Here is a 24,740-nt window from a genome sequence, read left to right as displayed (position 1 = left end):
GTTTCTCATAGCAATTTGCAAATCTGTGTGTATTTTCTATTCGTCAGTTCCTTATTACGTTTATTTCCAAACCCTACAGAGTTCAAGTCGTTACTAATGCTCGTAACATCTCGCGTGCGGTGTATATATGCACTTTGGTTTCCCAATAATAAAATGACATCATTTGTCTAATTGCGTCGCGCTTCGAAAATTCCACATTTCGAGGATTCTGCGCGGGTGGAAATTCCGAAATGTGAGTGGTCACAACAATCAAGCAAGTAATCCAAATCATTTGCAATCCAAAACAAGTTTGGATAGCAAATGGATTTGGCCATGTTTTTTAATTTCCTGTAATTACCTACACTATTTTTTACCGCAACCAATAGGAAATATGCCTAGTAATATGAAGTAATGTCAGTTATGGCAGTAATATAGACGTGCTCTGTTTTGAGAGCTGCAGGAGAGGGAAGGGGGGCTAAAGCCCCCTAGCCCCCCGACTCCGCAGTCTCTGAGAACGCGAAAATGAAGAATCTCGTATAGTCGTGGTAGTCGAATGGCTCTTCGACTGAAAGAAAAATTTAGGTTTAGTTTGGGTCTTGTGTTTCTCATGTGATTTCACATCCCGGAGACAAGCTTGAACGTCGTAAGAATGCAGAATAATGAAATAAGAATCTGCTAAACGTTTCAACACAGGTACGGGTAAGAAAAAAAATGAAAGATTAATCAAACTAGGCCGCAGTATGCTGTAATAATGTACTTAATTTTCCAGTTGAATCATACTTGAATGTTTTGAGTAAATGAATCGGTATATCAAGATCAGTGACTAACCATGCACCCCCTCGCGCTCGCTTGTCTTTCGCACTGATCGCCTGACTGGGTACGATTTAAAATAAAAAGGTGCACAGTAAGATGTTTATGAAAATTTTGTTTACTGACCTAATGATTTTAAGCATAAATGTTAGTAATCTTTCTAGTACATGTAGTTAAATACATATCGTGCTATATACGACTACAAACTGTCAGTATATAGAATGATTTACAGTCTGTCTTGAGTCTGTCTTAAGTCTCTCTTGATCTACAAGTGACTCGTTGTCTGCAGTCAGTGCAATGATTTGGTTACTTATTGAACGAAACCACAAAGACTACGAACTCTCAGTAGAATGACTTACAGTCTGTCTCGAGTCAGTCTTGAGACTGTCTAGAACTACAGTCACTCGTCTCCAGTGATTTGGTTACTTATCATGAACGAAACCACAAATCAATGACTTACAGGATTTAGGCAATATATAACCAAAAATAGCAGTCTCAGTAGAAGTTCAAATTCGTGCTCTATAGACAAAAACCATTAGTGGAATGGTCAGTATATGCTACTTTTCTTTGCTTGTCTACAAAGACAAAGTCTACACTGGCTTTGCCAATTATATTCTGATATAATAAACAATAAAACCATAAATCAGCGCCTAGAATTTTCGCCATTTCCAGCATTTGGCGATCTGTAACACTTTTCTAATAAATAACTAAGGTTTATGAAAACAAGAGTGCAATGATCTATAGTGTCATACTCTCTCTTGTTTGTCTTTTTAATGACCATAAACCGCATGAAATCGCGTAAGAGCGACTGTCCGACTGAGAATATCGATAACATTCGGCTTTCTGATGGTGGCAAGTCAGTCATATCACTGAACCAACGTATTTGAGATGCGTCGGTTGAAAGCAGTCATTATATATAAATTACCCAGCGGGGGATTTCCGTTTTTTACGAAATATTTTTATCAAGAATATTCAAGGTCATTTTATAGCCCACATAGTAAGATCGTGTTTCTGCGTTGAAGCGCTGTTTCTGCTGTTCGTAATGAGCTGCCCACCTTCAGATCTCATTTCAGGAATTCAAACCGTCATTGATTGATGGACAGAAGGTCATGAACCCAGTCTCACTCAGACCACTTGATTTTCTTAGATGTCTGACAACAAGCATAAGAAAACAAATCAATGCCTGAATAAATCTATCTTTGGCCATCATTAAAATCTATCATGGGCTCTTCAAACTTATAGCATCAAATGTGGTATAACAACTGCCTAAAATAGACAAGAACACTGCTCGACTTTCCGACTTGAGGGCCTTCGTCAGGAGAGTTAGTAAGGTCATACTATAAACTCTCCTGTAAGATCATACTCTTCGTCACGAGAATCATACTAACTCTCCTGACGAAGGCCCTCAAGTCGAAACGTCGAGAAGTGTTCTCGTCTATTTTAGGCAGTTGTTATGCCACATTTGATGATAAGTTGTTTGAAGACGTTGCCACGCTGCTTCCTGGTTATATTTGAACAACTATATATGAATCTCTATTTCACATATGGGGGTCATTGAATAGGAATTTTTCCCCGCTGAAACTCTTATTCTTTTACCTCTAATTCTTCGTATGCATCGACTATATTTCTAAGTAAAGGCCATGTTACACCGTGCTATTTCTTGCAACTTGCAATGCAATTCTTCTTTTCAGAGATGTAAATTTGGCAATTACCAAACTTTTGTCTTTATTACACTCCATGGCGTTTCTTACAGTAACATTTTGAGAGCTCTTCACTAATTTACATGTCCTAAAAGTAGAATTCCATTGCAAGTTGCAAGAAAAATTGCACGGTGTAACCTGGCCTTTAGATTAAGCAGCGAGATTTAACTTGAATTGAAGATAATCATAATTCATAATAAATTCTATTTCCTCATTCCACCCTCTGCCTTTTCAGAATGCTTGAATTTCATCAGGAAACCGAAACTGATCCTTCATAAAAAAAGAGAGAGAAAGAGCGTGATATCAGCTAAACTGTAAGTCTAATAATTATATCTTTTTACAAAACCCTCAATAGATCTGCCATGAGCCTTTCGAAAGTCAGCCTTACGGTTATTATGTATTTATTTTTAAACATTAATTCAATCACGGTACTACAGAGTCTGCGGTTTGTGTGGGCTTTTTGGCAATCACCACCACCTATAAATCTATGAACATGCAGATGCACACTCCTTCGTTAGCTTTCGTTTATTTTTAACTAGTGTCATCTGCGTAGCTGTTTATAGTTGAGGTTAAAAGCAAAGCGGTAATTTTCAAAGACCTCTTTCACACGCCCACGAGTTACTGACAGCGGTTGCTAGGGGCTTGATACGACTACTTTGTTTATCAATCGAAGCGAGGTTTCGCACGTGGGCCATGTACAGGTAGTATAATTTTAGCTCATCACCAGGGAAACACGTTAGTTTACTACGAAAACACGGCTCTTAAATCTGACTGCTACTGCAAGGCTATCGTTAGGGTTTGGATACCAATGTTCAGAAAGCTTCAGCATCGACAATGGTACGACCACTATTTGCTCACGCCATCTGACGAAACACTTATTAGTTGTTGGGCTTTTGAATCGTATTCAAACAACTGAACGATCACGAGTTTTGCAGTGGTTTTGGCATGATAGCGTAAGCAAATAAGGCGTAAATTTGGCGAACTTGTACACGTAGTCATCGAGGGCTGGCTAGTCCCTAGTCCTCCTTAGCGCGCCTTGCATTCTTGTGATCGAGGGGAACCGAACGAAGGGCTGGGTCGAGCCGACGAGGGTATACGGAAATAGCTTAAAAAACGCGTAGAAGGCCGCACGGCGCTAGAATCTCTTAATTAAAGACACAAGTTTAAATATTGGCTTTGCCCTTACCTTTGCTATTTTTTTATCTCTTCATTTCTTTGTGTTAAATTTAAACTAGAATTACCTTATGAATTAACGAACTCTCTAGATGACTTTCGATACGACTCGTAGCCTCGTACGAGTGCTTTGTAACAAAGTCGGGAAGATTTTAACATACAATATGTGAATGATACAATATCAAACTTCCTCCACTGTCTACATTTCCTTACGCCAATTCATTTTGTAAATTTTCTACGACGACGGAAAGCGGAAGGTTCCTGGGAAGCGGAACCATTAAGAATTCCGTGAGGCAATATTTGAAATATTTCAAAATACTATTTTTAAGATGGAATTTTATGAATTATTTCTTTTGGAATTTTTTATCATCCATGAGTGCGTCCAATGTTTGGAGATATTTTGAACTCAGCTCGCTACAATTTATAGGAATATTTCTACTCAATTTTCAATTTCGATTCCTATGAATGATGCATGCCAGAATAAACAAGCTGAATCTCTCATCAGCATGCATTGATGCTTCATTTTCGTAATCGGGCACTACGTATTTTCAGTTTGAAAGCGCGCTATTTCCGTGTTGCTTTCGTATAGCTCGTATAGTCTTGACTGTAGAGAAAACAAAGAGATATTTGATGGCAAAGGACTTGCTACATTACTGACAAAGAGTCTTAGTTAAAACGTCGAAGTAGAAGATATATTTTATAAAGAATTAGTTTCCATATGTAGTGATGGATCAGATGTAGATAACAGCGAGAGATGATTTCTTCAAATCTTGCTATATTATCTCAAAGACACTATACCAACCTGCACTAACAAACCATTATCTCAGAGATATGGTCATGCGGTGGTTCTATTTGCATGAAATAAGAATATATGTTTCCTACAAGTGTGACTTATACCAGAACGTCACAACTCTGAAATTACGTCGCACAAAGGCCTGCATCGAAGGTTTTAAGAACTATATGCATGGCTAATGTTGACACAGTGTATGTAAACTGTACAGTTTGGTTAAGATTAGGACAAGTTCTTTTTATTTGCGGGAGGATCTGAAGGCCAAACCCTTTGTTGCACAACTTTGATTTTATACGTAACTTGAGAGATATGTTGAAATTCCCCGATATTTACAAAATCACAATGACCTGCTGAAATAAACCCACGCATGCAATTCATTCAACAATGGATTACACAGTATGTCAATAAACCAAGGGGGTTGCTGTGTGTTGCAATAATTGCGAAATAGTGCTGTCTCGTTTTTGGTGCCTCGTTTGAAGTGGTCTGATGTACAAATTACAATCATGCAATGTAATGTGGGCTTGGTTATAGGCAAACGTTTCGTAGAAAGAACTAAGAAGCATTATTTTTTATAAGCAATATTTTTTACACAGCACCGTGCTGTGCACAGCTGGTCAAAATCTGCATGAATTTCCTATAAATGGAAACTATATTCCATATTTAGGCCTTTGTATTTGGTAGACCCGCTATTGTTTACATCCTCTTTCTAGTTCAATATATCGTACAGCAAACCACAGTTACAAAACGTAGCTTGTCTTCTAGCGCTCTGGTTTTTCCCAGTCAACAGTTTCGATTGAGGTTGCAATACCGGGCCTCCCTGACGCTCTATGATTTTACACAAGGCTATTTTTGTTCTCCTTATTGCATATATATATAAAACATTGTGTGACATAATCGTATTATGGACTTTACCCTCAATACAATTAGGTGATGATTGTTATGCCCAGACCTTACTTCGTAGTCACGGGAGTACTGTAGACACATCAGACCCAGACAGACTGCAACAGTTCTTAAAATGTTTGCAGGTAAAATTGAGGAACATGTAAAATATTTCAAAATTCGTGCGACTAAGAAGGAAGACAGTATAATGATCATTCAAACTAACGAATAAAATACAACCGCTTCTTATTTATTCAAAGTGCGGCATTTTTGTCATATTTTTTTTTGCACGAAGAAGGTTCTGGAAGAAACACACCCGAGCTACTGACGTCATCTCATTCTATGCAATTAACTGTGAAATAATTAATGCTGTTATATTTGTATAAAAGCCAATATTGACGGGTTGCCTGGCAGCAGCCAATTTTCAGTTTAAAAGATATTGAAAAAAAATGTAAAAAATAGTCTACAAATTTCTAGCATGAGGATGCTTATTACAATGTAATTGCCCGCAAGTGCGGGTTCCGCCAGCGACACGCGACCTCCTGTAGACATGACCAAAATTGGTAAAAATCTCTTCGCCTTTGTATCTTGTATCGTGAGAACCTCAGTTGAATTTAGAGATCAGTACCACGGCTCTATTTGAGACAATGATTTCATCTCACTTTTGCTTCATGAAGTACCCATATTAGGTTTTAATTTTTGAAGTACCAAATGCAGTTATGGCATTCTCTTGTATCAAACAGAAAATGGCAATAACGGATATGAATTTCCACGTTTGCTCAGTGCTCACGATGGGAAATGTTCACTTCTTTATGTTCCCGTAAAGGAAGACCTGCCCAGGTTTTACATCAATCCTTTTCCGAGTGTCAAAAACCAAACAAAATGAACACACTTGCATGGCGCCTTTATTATGCCAAAGAATATATATCTCCATATCATGGCAAATCATCTCGAGGACTGATCCGCTTAAAGAAAAGATATATCATATATAAAAGACTGATAAGACTCCCTGGATAAAGATACCCCTGGATAAAATTAAGAATGTTCGAACTTCCAAATATTCTAAATATTCTAACGTCGATGAGATAAAGGATTCTTGAGAACTCTTGAGAATGCTTTGCTTCCAGATAGTAAGCTGAAGGTTCTTTTGTTATAGAAGCTTCTGAGGCCATCAGGACTAGTTGTAACAATCGAAGTGGGAGTCTCGTTGACAGTGGGCGAAATGCGCGAAATTTAAGCAGTTTCAAATATTTATTCCAAATCAAATGTTGTCAATCTGTGTGGGCTAATGATAAATGATAATCTCCAAGGAAAATTACATGAGACAGATGTATTCCACCTCCCCCATATACTTCTAATAATCGGTCCCCCACACTGGCAAAGAAAACTAAAATAAGCTGTATAGTTACCAGTTACCATAAGGTAAAGTTCTTAGCCTCTAACTTAGTTGAAATCAATGATGGCAGACTGATATAGAGAATGAATCAGAGAAATATTATCTACACAAAAATCACCGCAAGAACACTGAGATAAGTAGGGTCTACTGCATGGTTAATTCCCATCATTTCATGGGGAAAGACACTCTCGTCATTGGCGGTTTCACGATTAGATCTTGCTTAAAAAACCCTCTGGTTTGTGGTGTAACTTTTTAATCATGCAAGGGAACTCGAATCGACTCAATTCAATTTAATAGACAACATTTGAAGATTTATAATTAGAGACATGCTCGTAATCACACCTGACCATTTCTCTAATGTTACTAAAAAACGCCACAAAGATAACACTAGCTATATTTTCTACAATTGCCCTCCATTCATTTTAGAACTAAACATTTGCTATATTTTCTTTGATGACGCTCGACAAGCGCGTTTGTGAATATCTGCAGAAAAAAACCCTTGAGGAAGGAGAGGTATCTTGACCTGCTTATAGACGAGTTGCAGCGTGTGTTGATTGGATAAACTTCACGGAAAATACATCGATATTTTTCGATTTCGAGATAAGCTATCGTTTTGAAAGTTTTGTGACGAAGTGCTTTAGCCTTTAATGTATATACTCACAACCTCTCAGCATTTTAGTCTTTTGTTACCATATTTGAACTTGTATATGAATACTTATTGATTTTACTATGTGGGAAAGAATATTCGCTTTTTTCGATATAAGCATTTAGGAATTACCCTATTTATTATACAGACGGAGACAGCATATCGAAACTGATTTGAGTAAAGTGCTACAATCTAAAAAGCCGAGCTTTAAGGAAATAATACTATCGATTTACTATAATATTCAATGATTGCTTAATCTTCGCGCTGGATCAAACTGAGTAGCGCTTTGTTATGACGACCCAGCGGTAAGCCTCTCTGACGTCAATCTGGAATTTTCGTGGGCGACGCAATTAGCCAATGATGTCATTTTATTATTGGGCAACCAAAGTGCATATATACACGCACGCGAGATGTTACGAGCATTAGTAACGACTTGAACTCGTGTAGTGTTCGGAAATAAACGTAATAAGGAACTGACGAATAGAAAATACACACAGATTTGCAAATTGTTATGAGTAACGAAAATAAAAATGAAATTTGCAAATGCAAAGAGTTTAAAGAAAAGTTTGATGCCTCAGTAAAGGTTAACGAACGATTAGCAAAAATGATTACTGATTTGAAGCAAGAAAACGAGGAGCTTAAATCATCGTTGCGAAATAGCAAATCGAGTTGTACCGGTGAACACTCGGGTACGACCGGGGACGATAAAGGATATAAAGAGAGATTTGAGGCTTTGGTTAAAATAAATCATGGCTGGAAGAAGGATTATGAGGAACTTCATATGAGATTTGATATGCTTCAAGGGGAGAAAAGGTTACTGGAAGATGAGGAAAAAGAATTGAAGATACGAATTAATGAACTTGAAAAGCGCCAAGGACCTTTGGAGAGTGAACTAGCGAGATTAGCTGGAGCTTTGTATACGCAACAGGCTAATGGCGGTGGTCTCTCGGAAGAGCAATGTGAGATCTTGAAATCGCAAGTGATCGTTTACAAGGAAGATTTTGAGAAGGAAAGAGAAGACAGAGAACATTTGAACGAAGAAAAGGAGAAATTTAAACGCAAACTGGAAGATGCTGAGGAAATCATCAGAAAATTAACTGCAGAACTCGATGCTTGCAAAGATCGTGAAGAAGCTCGCAGAGGAGGTTGGTCCGAGAATGGATATCTCAGTGAACGAGCGGGAACCTCCCCCCGTCATCAGGTGCAATACGTCTATCCATACAATCAAGTTGATCACAGATGGAGGACAGAACAACAAAGAAGAGGTATCCTCCCCCGGAATCCTCCTCCAACCTCTTTTTTTTACGGAGGGGAAGTTGAGGTTGACGAACTAAGAGCCTAAATGGTTGACAAAATCAAAATATCTGAAGTCAACTGGCATTGACTTTAATTCAACTAAATAACGGGATTTGATATACGGCCAAATTTAAAGTAAATTATATATGTATTTATTGACATAGTCATACTCAATATATTTAATTTTATAAAATAAGCATTGATGTATATATATATATAAAAATAATATATTTACAAAAGAATATTAAATAAATAAAAGTATTTTGGGAATTGAGCTGTTTTGTATGTAAGTGTTATATGTAAGTTCAACGCACTTTTAGATTTCTTATACGAGAAATGTAGTTCTTTTTTAGGAATGACAACGCATCCCTGATGTTTTGTCATCCGCTTTCGAGTTTTTCATGTAATTCTAACGTTCCCTTTTCTTTGTGAATATTGCCGGGTTTCGATGATTCAAAGGTTGATTTGAAAATGATTTATTTCTGGCCTGTTGTTTGTGTGCAGTGCGACGTGGCCTTGAGTTGGTTTTTGCTGTGAAGACTCGTAGGATGTACAACGGTCGATAATCATTGTTCTTGATACCTTTCGGTTTACTCTCTTCCTTGACCTTGTATCTAACTTCCTTGTCAACGTGATTTTATCTAAAGGAGGAGTTTGATATTTAACGTAAGCAAATGCTAAACGCTGTCTTTCTTACAACATTAAAACAGTCGTATTCTCAACCTACAATTATTTAATTTTCTACAAGTCCTTGAAATTTCAAAACGTTTTAATGGCTCGTGCACGCCTTAACTATTTCTTCCCTATTCTGTGGTATAGTTTTTACTATTATTTTAACACTATTATTCATTTATTTAGATCGTGCGGGGTGTGTTTTCATTCACCGAGCAAGGCTATACAAGGTAACGTAGTAATATATATTTTTTAAATCATCTACTTCCGTGTTTACGTCTTTCACTGCAGGAACGTGCGTTGTAGCAGAGCAGTCGTGACAACAGTCACGTAGCCCCATGCACTCTGTCAGGCCTACCACATTACTACGCACGCGCAAGGTCAACAAAGGTTCATGTAATTGTAGAACCACGCAGGAGCATTTTACTAGGATCTTTCTGCAGTGACTACGAGTTTCATCACCTTTCAGCGGGTTGTTGTTTGCTCACGCCATTGTGCAAAACTCGCGAAGTCGTCGTAGGCAAAAGCCGAGCGAATACCAGATTCGTCAGATGGCGTAAGCAAAATGAAATCGCACCTGGTTGCATTGACCGGGCTGCCTACACTAGCTGCCTATGGTGAAAATGACGTGCTTCCTACACGTAGTCACTGCTAAACTTCCTATTATTGACTGTAAGAGAGCGTGTCTTGTGGCACGTTTATTAGGTCTCATTGCTAGAGCTTGTTATATAACATTCCTAGCCACGTTTTGAATATCTGAGAGGGTTTTTCGTTGATGAGAAATCGATAAAATTCAACAATCGTTGCCCCTACAATACATTTTGGGCAGTATTGTATACATTTCAACTCCTCCGAGAAAAGGTTAAAAATACTCTGGTCGATAGTTCTGGGTATTGTTATTGTATCAATCATCTGTTGTTGTTTTCATTTCAATCGATTCACCCTGAAAGACCGTAGTCTGGTCTTCCGAAACGGAACTGTGGTTTCTCTACTATAATATTCGTATATCGCCCTGTTCCGTCTCATGCGGTGATGTCTTTTCTAAGAGATTGTAGTCGCATTGACGATTATCGATCACTTCAGGCGGGGGTGACGCGGATGGACTTAAGGGGGAGGTCTGCCCTTTCCGTGTCCGGCATTCCTGATTTAGACCTTCCGGGTATTACCAACAAGATACTCTGAAACAACCAGCATGTCTGCATGGGATTATAGGTGTGTCGTGCTATGACGTAATGAATACAATCAACAGCTGGAGAGCTCTTGGAGCGTGGATCCCTGGGTACTAGGTTAAATCTCTGCGTCATTATGACTTGTCAGCAGTTTGATAGGTGAACTGGTGAAGTACGTCATGATGACATTGCGAAATGTGATGTCATAATGACGCAGCCAATGTGATGCCTTACTGTACGTTTTTCAAATGTGTTACTTCATACTGACATAGAAAATTCTCAGATTTGCGGTGATCAGCTAAATAATTAATAGCTTTATTTGCTGTCGACCACATAGCCTCGTTTCTATATGCTTGCATGCCTTTTTTGGCTGGCCACACCCATCGTATCTGCCCATATATATTCTCTACACGAGTTTATTTCTTATCACATTTTCTTTGCCAATGACTTCTAGCATCATCGTCTGCTATAATAAGCGCTAATATTGTCTTGCGAAACTCAACGAAGTTACTAGTGAAAGATTTTTCGGATCAAAACTCGAATATATCGGATATTGACCAAGGCGAAGCTTGAGTGGATATTGAGCGGCAGTTTCATACCTACGAAGTGAAAATATAATAGTTTGTTGTGAGGCGGGCTCTAGTGCAAGCTGTTCCGCAGCAAATAGCACCATATTTTCTGTTTACAATTGATAATTGCCTTCCTGCATCGTTCGTTCATATTTGGTTGTAATTTCCGCCCGCTCCAGTTATTATTGAATGGAGAAAGCCAACCGGTAGCCAGAAGCAATTTTAATAAAACTAATGGCTGAAAAGTTTAATTATAACCGAATCAAAAGAAACATGCAATGCCGACGATTTGGAGTGCGCTTTCATTATGCTTGTAATGAGATAGAAACTCTGCAACAAATTTAAATTAAAACTGAACTTGTTGCTTGATTAAACAATGTTCCAGTCCTCCAGAACTCTTTATGTTCTTCCGGAAAGCTGATAATAATGTACTTCAAAAGAGTATTTTTATCTTTGCCTTTCCTACATTTTACCCAATGTCCGGTATTAGACATACAAGAGTGTGTGTGAGTGAATTGTGTGTGGCCCGCTAAACTTTCTTCGAATATTTTCCGATGTGGACTGCGGTTTTTACTTTGCCAGTGAGACAATACTGTGTTTTATTGACAAGTGATAACCGCCACTGGGGGCTCTGCCACGAAATCCAATTTAACATCACTGACTTTTTAAATCAGTTAAGATGTTGACTGTATATATACACAGACTGAAATAAAAGTTTTAGTATAATGTTCTGCTAGCTAAAGAGTAGTTAAGATCATTTAGTTGAGCGTACTGAATGAAACACGAATTATATCGAAGCACTGGCGCATATCGTCGGTTTAATTAAACTAGTTTCCATGTTGACCGAATTCTCACGGAAGTGTCCTGTACGTTTTCCAGAATGTTCCATTTGATCTTCGGCTCAAACAACACAATACCGCAGATGGTCGCGTATTTTGACTTTGCCCAAAGCAACAAAAAGTACGCTCGTAATATTGTTTTAAACGTCGGCTGTTTTTTTGCCTTTTCACACCAAACGAATTTTGGGATTTGTGCGTTGACGCGATCGTGGAGTGTCGCTGTACTGTGACGAAGGAGAAGTTAATACTGACAATTGTTTACGTATGTGAAGAATAATTATAACGAAGATTTACCGCAATACTGCCTTAAAAGAGATCGAAATTTGACAGATTTTGTATTGGTTTTGCTCGTTTATACAAACTGTATCGGTGACAATTCGGTGCTACGGTCAGGCATCATTTAAAGATACGGTCTTATACCGATGTTCGTGCAAGGCCTCTGATGGTGTGAATAGCCGACCGGGTTTCCGTAGTCCATTAAGTGTATTCCGGAGGGTTTTTTCATATTCATATTCTGGTCGCTTCTACACCGCGCGGAGTCTTGCTAAAGGGAAGGATTTTTCTAGATTATCGAGTCTCACGCGACTGCAGAAAGAGACAGAATCTCGCACGGAACACAACTGCTGCAGATTTGACACGGAGAGATCATTCTACAATTTAAAGGGATTCTTGACGTTGTTCCTTTTTTTGTTGAAAGAGGGAGGACAGCGCAATCAGCACGCATCAAGGACTGGTTCACAGGGCTATCACTGAGGCAGTGCTTCAGTCGACAGCATATTTCTGATCTGCATACTCTATCAACGCAATCTTCATCCCAGCGTAACCGCAGATTTTCGAATCTCCGGTGATTATAATTTTTCGCTTGCTCTACGAGGATTTAGGGAGAGCAGAGACTTACCACGCGTCACTTCGTCGCGTGCATATACGTTCCCCCTGTAGAACTTGCCTGGAATTGCTCTCAAACCCTGAACTTATTCTCGTGTTTTGTACTGAGACCCGAAGCAGTGCCAAATCTGAAGCGTGCAGTCAAGAAAGCAATTGTCTATGAAAAAGACCTGAACGTTTAACTCAATGGTATTTTAAACACCCTAGTTTATTCGTCAATTGTGCTGCAAAGAAAAACACTTCCTAATTTGCCTTATTCGACAAATCTCTGCAGACAAGCGGGCGTGTGTCACATAGGGTTGTGTTACTCCAGGCGTCCTTCTACCAGCCAACACTCTGGTTGTTGTTACGGTTTCTGTTGGAACATCATTGCCATTTGCCAATGAAGGACACGAGAGCGCACGTTTTGAATACCAGTACCACTGCAAGATGGAATCCCAGTCACGAAGGTACCAACGTGGCCCTCAATGTCGTGACAAACCCGTGGTCCACGAAATATTCCTGAGCCTTGAGGAACTCTCTCGTGGATGTACAAAAAAAATGAAAATCGCAGCGAAAGTTTTTAACGATGATTTTAGCATCGCCCGCACCGTTGAAAAGATCGTGAAAATGGACGTACCTGCCGGCTCTAAAGATGGGACGAAGATCGTAGTGCCTTCCGCCGGGGACATAAAACCGGGTATCATTCCCGGCGATGTTATTTTCGTGATACGCGAGCGTCCTCACCCCCGTTTCACTCGCGACGATGAAAATAATTTGATATACAGGGTTGAGATTACTCTGAGAGAATCGTTGACAGGGTGCACGATTAATATTCCCCTGCTGAATGGAGAATCGCTGTCTCTTAGTACCCAGGACGTTGTATGTCACGGCACTAGGAAACAAATCACCGGGAAGGGAATGCCGAGAGGGGGCGGAACCCGGGGTGATCTTCTTGTAGAGTTTAGCGTCAACTTCCCAATGGAATTAGACGAGCGGCAGAAAGAACACCTCAGTAAGATTCTACCAGATTGATAATCATCGCCGACTGACGTTCTTCATGATGGTAAATTTTACCCTTGCATTGGTATCCTAACCATGACTTGACTATAGCACTCTGTGCTCACAATTTACGAGAGAGATTGGTTTGGTGTGTCTTGTTCAAGACTGTGAGTCTACTAAACCTTGTGGCACAACACATTATAAAAAGATTAAGATTATATAAGAATCATTTAATGACTATATTGACTCGTAAATTGCATGATTTGGTGTAATAATGTGTTATCTAAGTCTATAGTCACACTGTGTTTATAATATTTTTAAACATAGGTATTTATTTCTCGTTAAGATCTTAGGTGCATTCATTCATAATTTCCACTTCGTTAAGCCCAAATTTAGCCGTGCAAAGTTAGAGTTTTATTTAGTATTAATAATAGACACGCGCAGCTTGAATTCACTTTGAACATGCAAGGGCACTAATCGAAAAAGGAAATCACACCATTCCGGAATATTCCTTGGATTGTTTGCTCAATTGAATATTGTCAATGGTTGGTGAAAGATATAATACAATAATGTTTGTAGGAACAATTATAAAATATTTGATTTGGTATTTTACGCGATCGGAATGATCATAGCTGCATGTCGCTTCGCTTTCCCGGCGCGAGTTGGTAAACCATGTGTAAATAAAATGTTGCCTTATTTTCTTCTAACACCCTGCCTGTGCTTTTGATGCAAAATGAAACTGTTAAACAATTTGCTCTGATACAACAGTCTCATTCATAAACTCTCCAGGCGTCCAAATGCCCAGCTTTGCGTGTTGTAGCGGGGAAATTATCTTTATCCTACAAATTTATCCAATTTTATTTATGCACTTAAAAGAATGCACTAGCATCATTACCCTCTTCAATTACGTCCCACAGAACTAGCGAAACGCATATATATATAGTTAGAAATTGTTCGTAATTGCACGTTGATGATGACACAGTTATGTAACATAAATTAAGTAGCGTGGAAATTTCTACTGTGATTGTAACTTGCACCTCACCTTATGAATAAAACTGTTTATTAAACGTATTTAATTCATTATAATTGCTTTCTTTCGTCCACGTACAAAGCATGATTCTCTCTATTCAAGAATGAATGTTGTTATTGTTGACATAATCGTGGTAGAAACGAGACCAGTTTCGTACGGGTTTATATAAGTTTTGTTATGATGTTGATGTAAAATAAGTTTGTATTACAAGAATTCATCTTTACTCCGTGCTGTGTGTTGTTGCCAATAAATGATCATTGCATGTGTCGTGACCCCGAGTATTTACACCGGAGACCGGTTGCTCGAAAGGCGTTTAACTTAAACGGCGGATAAGCCCAAGTTTAAAAATACTCTAATAGATCTTGTGAATGCCTGAACTTGTATCTTATGCATTTACTATGTACTTTCCTCGACAATTAAACTATTTATATCGAAATATTTCAGCTCAATTTTTCAATAAATAGATAATTTTGCTTTCCATTTTGATCTTATCCATAATTTAAGTTATAAACGCCTTTCCAACAACCGGCCCCAGAACTTTCTGTCTGTATATCTAAGAGATTAGTTATCGAGAAAAAATATATATATCACTTTCATTGTATCTTGTCAATGCACTATTTGTCGACTATTTGTCAAAATATCTCTATTTACAATCATGCAGCAGCATCCATGAATCCATCGAGATATTATTCCCTTGGATTTTTCACCCTTTTTTAAAGAAGAAGTATCAACCATTAGCCTGGCCATGCAAGACAGTAATGTGTGTTTTACTAATACGATCTAAGTTATCGTGATTTTTGTAAAGCAGTGGGTAGAACTTGACTTAACGGTTTAAAGTACCGTACCAATTATAGCACTGCGGTATTCATGGTATTGACAGTTCACATGCAGATTCCGTGTATGAAGGATTTCGTGATATGCGAAAATATTTCAACGATGATAGGAAAAGCAAGTTTCTTTCAACCTCTCTGGTACCAATATTTTGGGCATTCGTGTATACAACATATACCCTCCAGCCATGATTAACCAGAAATGCATGCAGATGCCACTATATCTTCCTCTAGAACGTTCGTTGAAGTGTTTAATTTTAAAATGGAGGATTTGTTGTTAAAGCATGAGTAATATGTTACTTGGTATTGTCATGTTTTCAAAATATTCCACACTTAAAAGCTACTATTCAGGGCTCAAATAAGATTTAATATTGCTCACAGCTTACAGTGTTAACTCCTTATACAAAAAACATGTCTATATATAAGTCTGATTATTCAATGCAATAAGCTAATATGTATACACGATTAGCGACGACTCTTTGACTAATATTTCCATGCATTATTGTGTAGCAAAAGCTATATAGGAATCGTGGTTTCCCAACATCATAAAGACATAAGATTTTCCCAAAGTAAAGTGTGCATAATCCATTTATCTCAAATCTTCATTGAAGTTAATCAGCTCAACAGGTCCAGACAACATGTACACTGTAACACTGATGAAGGAAACTCGTGAATCAATGCTTTCACGAAATGTTTATTTATCTGCAGAATACATCACATTTTTAGAAATCATTACTAACCGACAATTTTAAAAAAAAATACAATAGAAAGCGTAAGCCGCGAAGATTAATATCTTACACCCCCCCCAAAATAATTCAGCTCCTAATTTTTTTTTCATCACATTACTGTCAAACATCCGGAGCCACAATTATTCGCACTCAGAAAGTAATTTTGAATCTTCGGCTCCAAATAATGAATCCCGTTCCAGAACACTCGTTGTTATTTTTACTCTAAAAGGATGTGTGGTATAATTTAGTGTCTTGTCGAGGACACCAAGGGTGCTTGACTAACTACGCTTAAATAGTCTAACCGGTGACAGGACGTTCAGGCCTTCCATATGTTGTTAATCACACGGTATTATTATTATTCCTTATTGTTATAAGGATATCAAGGAAGGTATCGTATTCAGAAATGAGCATTCTTGATTCCTTTGCTAAAATGGACCTCTTTAATTGATATATACGAGATTTAGACCCACGCTCGAAGCTGTGAATGATTTTTTGTTTCATCTTAGGATTTGGTTTGGTAAACTCCCCAAACCAGATTTACCTTGAAGATGATCTTTTTATATTCACTCGAGATATATTCATTTTCTGTAATATTCGCTATGCCCATTGATTGAATACTGAGACTTACAGTATAGGATACAATTTTTTACCAGTTGCATGCATTTTATGGCTGGATTCGAGCGATTTATTGCTCAATCAAAGCATGATTATATCAAGGTAATGCGCGGTGCCGGGCAGCGAAATGCGAATATGTCGTTTTCTAATACAAAATTTAATCTTAAAAGATGGAGTTCCCTCTCTGCTATCATCCTGTGAATTACATACACGCGTGTTTCCTGGAGCAATGAGTATAAAAGCTCTCTTTCAATTGATAAAAACTTCCTTTCCTAGGCTAGATCTTTCTATCTTTGTTTCTGTCATATAATATAATTTTTTCACGTTTTCCACACCACGACAAATTAAATGATAGATTTGAAAACACAAAATGTCAGAATATAGATTGTAGTCGGCTCGAATCGTCTTGATATCATTCATTTATCTCTGTGTTTACGAGTTCTCGAAAGCTCTAATAATTATTGAGATAGTACCCATATCTTGAGAATGATCTATTTTAGTGAAGAATATCAAGTGTTCTTCATTTTTATATGAAGATGTTGATATATATCTTATATGACAGTTTATGAACTCATGTCTGAGGCCGCCTTATTAATATAATAATGAAAAACTTTAGGATTAGTCCGACTACGTTTGAGTGTCTGTTTTCTCGAAGTTTCCCGGCCATTTTGTTGGGTAAAGACACTTCAGACTGCAATAAGCTGGCACCTATGTTTTAAAGAACGTACTCGAGTATAGACTATATCAGTGTAACATCTAGACGTTTCAGATAATTTGTGTTCCCAGATAATGAATGTGTTGCTCTCATTTGTCTCTCCTACATCAACATACCGTCATACGCTTGTTTTTTCGTACTGAAACTATTTTCTCCTCGAGTCGGCTATTTTAGAACATTCGATTAAGACAGCCTGTCATCTTGTCGGTGTTGAAAATTGGACTGAAAAGCCCTATGCAGTACAAACTCAATGTTGATTGATCAATTGAATTGCAAAAAAAATTCAAACTAATCGCTTGCTCAGGACAGCATAAAAACTACGATTTTTTGAACATAATTTTTTTTTATGTGATGCATTTAACTACATAAAGGGTAAACGCAATGGTAACTTATACGGTCTACTGACTCGAGTGGTGGTAAAATATTAAATATATGAAACAACCTCATGCAAGAATGGCAGGACCATAACAGTCAGTTGTAGTTATTTCTCCTCCGATTCGCAAAGATATACATGCATTCAACCAGACAGCACTATGGATATTCCTACAAAGGATTTGATATAAACATAATGAGATAATTAACTGTCTAAAATAAGTTTCTTCGACATTCCTTTCACGACATATGCAAACTGTCTAAAATATGTTTCTTGTCCATCTTTCCACAGGCGACTCCTGAACCAAAACCGGGTGCTTGACACTAGCTAAGAAATTTGTGGTAAGTTTTGTATATTTATTTGCATATGTTAGCAGCTTGTTCTTTGTTTTTAATGCGTGTAGACTAAGTACGTTAGACTAAGTAACGAGTTCGGAAATGTCGTCTTTAATGAGCTATTGACGTTGCTAAACCTTTCGATTGCAAAATGGGCGTTGACATGTGTTCTGTTTTCTGAACTTAGTCAAGAGTTTTCTGTTTCATATTCTGTTTCATATACCCTCATCGGTTAACTAAAGTCATGCAAAAGAATATGCTATATATAGGGGACCGGAGTTCTGACTTCGGACCCACTTCCAGCCGTGCTCGCAGACTTGCCTGGAAATGAACTGACCGGAGCTACGTTTTACCACCCGCAATTTAACGGGTGGAAATCGTGGGCAATGTGGGCGTATTTGAGGTTAGCCGAAGGTGGCTAATTTAAGGATTGCGGTTAATTTTGCGTCAGCGCACGTTGTGTACGTAACATTCCTAAGGGCTTTATATATAGTTTAAGACTTTTTTTTAAAACGAAGCAAATATTTTTATACATGCACTTGATAAAAAGCTTATTTACTCCGATGTACTCTAGAAGAATGTATAAGAAAAAAACACGAAGGAAATGATATCTTAATCGTAAACTCGAAATTTAAGCTTTAAAACATGACGACAAGTTTGACAGTAAACAGTCAAAGTGGTGTGTTTATCAAAGAATATAAAAGCTTGTAAATAGTTCATTCTAGTCTGTCAATGCATGGCCCTGAAATGTAGTGAAAATATCACCACAAATCATAATATTTTTGTCTGATTCTAAAGCTCTTCAAACCCATGCAGAGCTGCTCTTGGCTTGGGTTTGGAAGATGTTGTTTTTCGGCGCTGACGGAGCATATGTTTTTTCGGATATTTTATTAAATTGCCCGCAAGTAATGGTGTTTTCTAGAATAGTTGTTCAATATTGTATCAAGGTTAGTGAGGGTTAGCTGTTCTTTGAGCTTCCATCACCCCTTCCCGTCTAGACAATGCCAGAACTACTGCAATTATTGCTTCAAGCTGGTTCATACCAAATTTTAGTGTTTGTATATAGTGCGTCATACAGCCCATGGGATCGCACGGTTGTCAACAGCAAACACTGACGTCAGCACACATCTCGAAATGCCTGTTCTCCAAGATGGACCTTCAATAATCTTCGATAATCACTACCATTAGAAGCGTTAATTAGAACATGCAGAACGTTCTCCGATCGAGTCGCTTCCTTTTGTGGTAAAAAGTGAGAGAGAGACGCTACACGTGCATGCGTATGCAGGTCATGTTTGTTGTTTTGCAACAGACTAAGGCTGAAGCATCTCATCTTTTCATCCAAAAAACCGTCATAACGAGGTTGCTTTCCTACAAGGGAACTATCTGACGGATTTCCTTGGCTTTCTTAGTACTTCAAATGGTTTGACATGCATGGCTAGCTTGAGTGTTCTGGTACATTCTGCTTTTATATATGGAGTCTCTTTCTTATTGTCGGTCAACTTCAATAATTCCATCGTATAATATAAACTCATAAAAGGTCTTTTTTACATGTTGTCGGATCCATTTCACTCCTAATGGATGTTCTCTCTGATGTGGGCATCAAAACAAGTCAGTATAGCCAATGCAGTAACAGCTGTATTGGAAATTAAAGAAATTAAGAGCAGTGTTCTGGAATCGAAGGGGCTGATGTTTGATTTTTGCCGTGCATTTTTCACAATGTTCTCTGTTTCGTCTAAGCGTCTAATAAAAGTTTTATCCCTGTTTGGTCTAATAAATCATGCACTGACAGTGTCTGGTACGTTCTGTTTTCCAATATCTTTGTTGAATATTGTTCAATGCCATTGGCACTATAACTATGCACGCGAGCTATATCAGACCAACATCATCTTCTTATTTTCCAAAAACATGTCTACAAGATTCATGAAGCATTGTTGCTAAGCGATGATCACGGTTTCTCTCTCAATCACTCTCAACAATACTGCTTTAAAAATATTAAAAAAAGGAATCAATAAGCACCCACTTTACTCCGTAGACCTTGCTGACCTTTCAAGTTGTGTTTACCAATAATTGTCTGTGTTTTTGTTCATGCTACGGATAGATGAGAATGTACAGTCCTAAAAGGAGACGTTTCAAACAATCATGTTTCGTTTAGGAAATTTCTAGCATAATTTGTAGTGCATACTTTGAAATTGTCGATAGTAGCCTAAATATTTGTGGGTTAGATGTACAACGTTCGTCAATGCGCTCTTAAAGAAACAAATACACCGAATATTGATATTTGCTCGGATATTTAAGTTGCAAGGACTTTTACAATCAAACCAAATCATTTAGTTTAGTTAGTCTTGTACTGGGAAGCTCTATAGGAGTAAATGCCATCTGTTGATAAGAATTTCAAATAATAGTATTGTAGCCTATTTGTATATTTAAATTATCCGTTTCTTTTTCTTTTGCTTAATCGTTCTAGTCGCTAACTGAAAATATATCAAACCGGAGTTTGATATTATATATTGAATGGAGATTACTTAGGCTTTAGTTGGTTGGCACAGAGATAAGATTATGACCATCTTCTCTTGAAAACAAATCAAGTTTTTATCATATATTCATGCAGCCAGGGTATAGGAAAGTGTTTTTATTCAATATTACTTCAGGCATTATATAAATTATTGATGTCGGCCTTAATCATTGGCAGACCCTTGCAGCTATAAAACTTCTGCGGAACACAATAAGACAAAGACGATCCTTGGCGGAGAGCGTTTTCAAAGGAATACCGGCAGGAACGGCTTAATAATGACAGGTGGCAATGTGCTTGAGAGAAACATCTCGAAAAGTCGATGAAATATTATAATTGCTTGTTTTGTTTTGTTTTGCCAGATTCAATAAAGCGGGATCATATTGTGTGTATTTTACCCTCGAGATACGAAAATTTCGTATAAGTACCACAACATGGTGCATGGTTAGGTTAATCTTTGCTATCTAATGCTTCACGCAATTTAAATCACCATCGCGGATACACATATATTTTGTCGAATCCGTCTTCATCTTGAAAGTCCAATATTCATTTTTTAAGTACAATGTAAACCGCTCTTTTACAATATGAAAATGCGAAAAAATCTTTAGCTTATCATGTTATTCATTTAACCAAAGCAAACTATAAGATTACTTGGTTTCATTGACCTATCTAAAGTGCTTGTCTACCATGCAAGCACTCACGTTTAAACTGTTGACGCTATTATAGTCTGGAGTTTTCAATGTGTCTATAGAGTGCGTGGTCGGTTGTTTTTGACATTGTGGGTCACTCGTGATCTTTACTTGTGTATATATTCAAGAGTACTCGACAAACTCTGAATGACCTTCCGTGTTCAGGATTCTGAACCATTTCTGAAAGAAGGCTTGTGAAAAGAATCCTTTTGAGGAAAACGTAGGATATGCTTATGTATAGTTATGATATCAAGTCGACAAACTGCGCATGCAGTTCCTGCCCGTAATGAAATAGTCAGCGAGGACGTTTTTAGGTTTTAAGTTTCATGCAGGCTGCAGCATTATATTCAGACCTTTGCTGCTTCCTTTTGCTTGTGCTCTCGTTCAAGAGTTAGGGAAATCATGTGGGCGATATGTCTTCCTAAACATGTCAATCTCGTGATTTATAGCGTGGGGTTTGCTTGTTTAAACAGAACTTCCTTCCCCAAGGCCAAGCAGATTTCTTCCTTTACGATGAATTGAACCACAATCCTCGTTTCCTTGAACAGATCTCTCCACCTTGACTGGCACTGGTTCTAACCTTGCATCACTTCACCAGGGGCCGGTTGTATCAAGCCCGTTTAGCTTAAACGGTATAGTTAAGTTCAAAATAGAAAGCAAGTCTATCGCTTTATTCAAGAACCAAACTAAATGTTTTTAACCTTAATACAAAGACACTGTTTACAACTACATATGCAGTACATAATATTCAAGGTGACTCATTCAAGAGAGATGTAAGAGTGTTATTTAATTTTGACTTATCCATCGTTTAAGCTAAACGGGCTTGATACAACCGGCCTTAGCCGGACAAACTGACGCGGCGCATTTTTGCAATTACGTAAATCGCTTTTATATTTTACGCAACATCCTCCGTCTCTGTGTATTTTACATCCTTCAAACTTGCAAGAGTCGTGTTCATCACCCACAGAATTCCGTCATTCGCGGCCACACACGTCAGCGCTTGCAAACACAAAGACCCAAAATTATCATTATTGCATGTCTTTTGTGTCAGCTCCGCAAAATCTACATTAATTGTTGTAATTATATATCGTATTGTATGTGATATATTTAAAATTCATGACCGTGCACGTTTTAAATCTAGAATGCTCTATGATGATTCTGCTGCTGTGAATTTTGCGTTCATCGAATGTGTTTTTCCAATCTAGATATAGAACACCAGATGTGATTTACGTTAAATTTAGGCAAATGAAACCATCTAGAAATATAATATTTTTCTGCGGGAGCTTTCAGACCCTGCGTGACGTGCTTGTGGAAGAAGCTAGTGAGATGACAGTTCATGGTGGGTTCTCGCACGTGTGTTGAGACACTTGACAGATCTAGAAGGCAAATTATACTCCAATTTCCTTAATGATTTTTATATTGAGTTTCCGATCATTTGTTTTCCGAACAAAGAGGTATTGCAGTTATTGGTATGAGGCGACACAAATTTATTTATTTCTTTGTTCCTTAGAGGAAGTTGAATCTTCTTTTGGTGACGAATAGACTATTATCTTAGCCGTTCTAACACAGTAGGCCCCAACCTTCTTTCTCTGGCCTTTTCCAAACTATAATAGAAAAAATACTTCAAGACTATTCTTTGCTGTTCCGGCATTTTCAGAAGGTTAATTGTCTTATAGCATGGAGCAGTTCTCCTGAGATTACTGTGTGCCTAAAATGAAAGGTCACCGATATTTCTAGAATTGAGGCCGAGTACCTTTGATTCTTCACTTTGAAATACCACTTTTCGCTAGCGCAATATTCCCTCTGTCTGATTAGGGTTTCTTTTTTTTCTGTTCTTCAAGGGATTAAGTTTAGTGCATACATGCATTGAGTGGTTTCAAAATATTATATCATTCCTAACTCAAGCTTGCCGGCGTCACATGAAGATGCATGTAATTGATCCAATTTGATACAAGTTGAAAGTCTTGCTTGCGCATGCTGCCTTGTTGAACATAGTCAAAATTGATGCGATTTGACAAGAGTTATCGAGAATTGGACTTTAATTGTGAGCCGAATGCAAATTATAATAGTTCAGTCGCATTTTCGTCTGACCTGATAGTAATCAGCATTTGAACGATTGTAGACTATGTGTCAGAAGTGATTTTTTGAAACAATGTATACACGTTGAAATCATATTACCTTCCCATCTGGGATTAGTAAAGGAATAATAGTCAGTGTTTTACTATTTATAGAAAGTGATTGGTTAAATTCTTACAAACTAGTTGTTCCGGTACATACCATTAAACTAGACTAAGTTTGTATCATGAGACCAACACTATGTCTTTCCTAGACTTCCTCTTCTAAACCAACTTGTTTCAAACTTCAGCTTCAAACTTTTCATTACCTCTCATCTTATTTACCTAAGGACAATAGGATTTTCTCATCGCAGTTGATATTAGGTTTATTTAGGTGATCGAAACGTTTGTTTTACACTACACTACACGATTAAATTTGAATCTTTCATTTAAATTATCTTCTTGATCAGAGATCTTGTCGTCGAGTTTATTTGCCGGTTATACTGGATCATAGCATATCACTGAAATGATTTTAACAATTGTACCAAACAAACGCCTTCTCCTATTTATGATATCATAACCATTTTATTTGCCATTTTTTAAATCTATAATTATTTTCCTTGCTTTCTTTCAAAGACCTACAATTAATCCATGACGATTAGTAACAAAAGTTTTACACAAATTTCACGCCTATTTCTTTTATCGTTTTTAGGAACACTGGATTAATTCTTCTTGACAGGCAGATATATGTCTGAGATGAAAGTTCTGTCGTAAGTAAACATTTTTACTTTCTCTTAGTAACCCTATCGATAACTCTTGACGTTTTCTGCCCTTGGATTGTTCCAGCAGACCCTGTTTACTTCGTTAGCGCACTGAGTTCATGGTGGTCGGATCATGCAGATAGCGCGTTGGCGAAGATATTTTGCTAATTTTCTTTCTATAACTTCACCATTGAACTGCAGCCAACTGATATATACCACCAATTATATGCATATTCTTTCACCTAATAGTATTTTTAAACATAAAAAACTGTTTATGATTTGAGTGAATCATAATATTAATCGCACGTTTTCATTAT

General features: G+C 37.7%; 1 protein-coding gene and 1 pseudogene across 1 annotated transcript; both read left to right on the top strand.

Moving 5' to 3' along the window:
- Positions 1 to 447: 447 nt before the first annotated feature.
- On the top strand, positions 448 to 24,455 carry LOC114538536 (annotated as a pseudogene).
- On the top strand, positions 7,778 to 8,858 carry LOC114538511 (TNFAIP3-interacting protein 1-like). The gene has a single exon (XM_028559687.1). The coding sequence runs from the start codon at positions 7,885 to 7,887 to the stop codon at positions 8,713 to 8,715; it is 831 nt and encodes a 276-aa protein (XP_028415488.1). The 5' UTR covers positions 7,778 to 7,884; the 3' UTR covers positions 8,716 to 8,858.
- Positions 24,456 to 24,740: the final 285 nt, after the last annotated feature.

The sequence above is a fragment of the Dendronephthya gigantea genome, unplaced genomic scaffold (assembly GCF_004324835.1).
Source record: "Dendronephthya gigantea isolate DGI-Jeju-01 unplaced genomic scaffold, DenGig_1.0 000002F, whole genome shotgun sequence".
NCBI classification, from domain to species: Eukaryota; Metazoa; Cnidaria; class Anthozoa; order Malacalcyonacea; family Nephtheidae; genus Dendronephthya; species Dendronephthya gigantea.
Note: the sequence above shows the minus strand (reverse complement) of the source record. Positions and strands in the feature narration are given on the sequence as shown.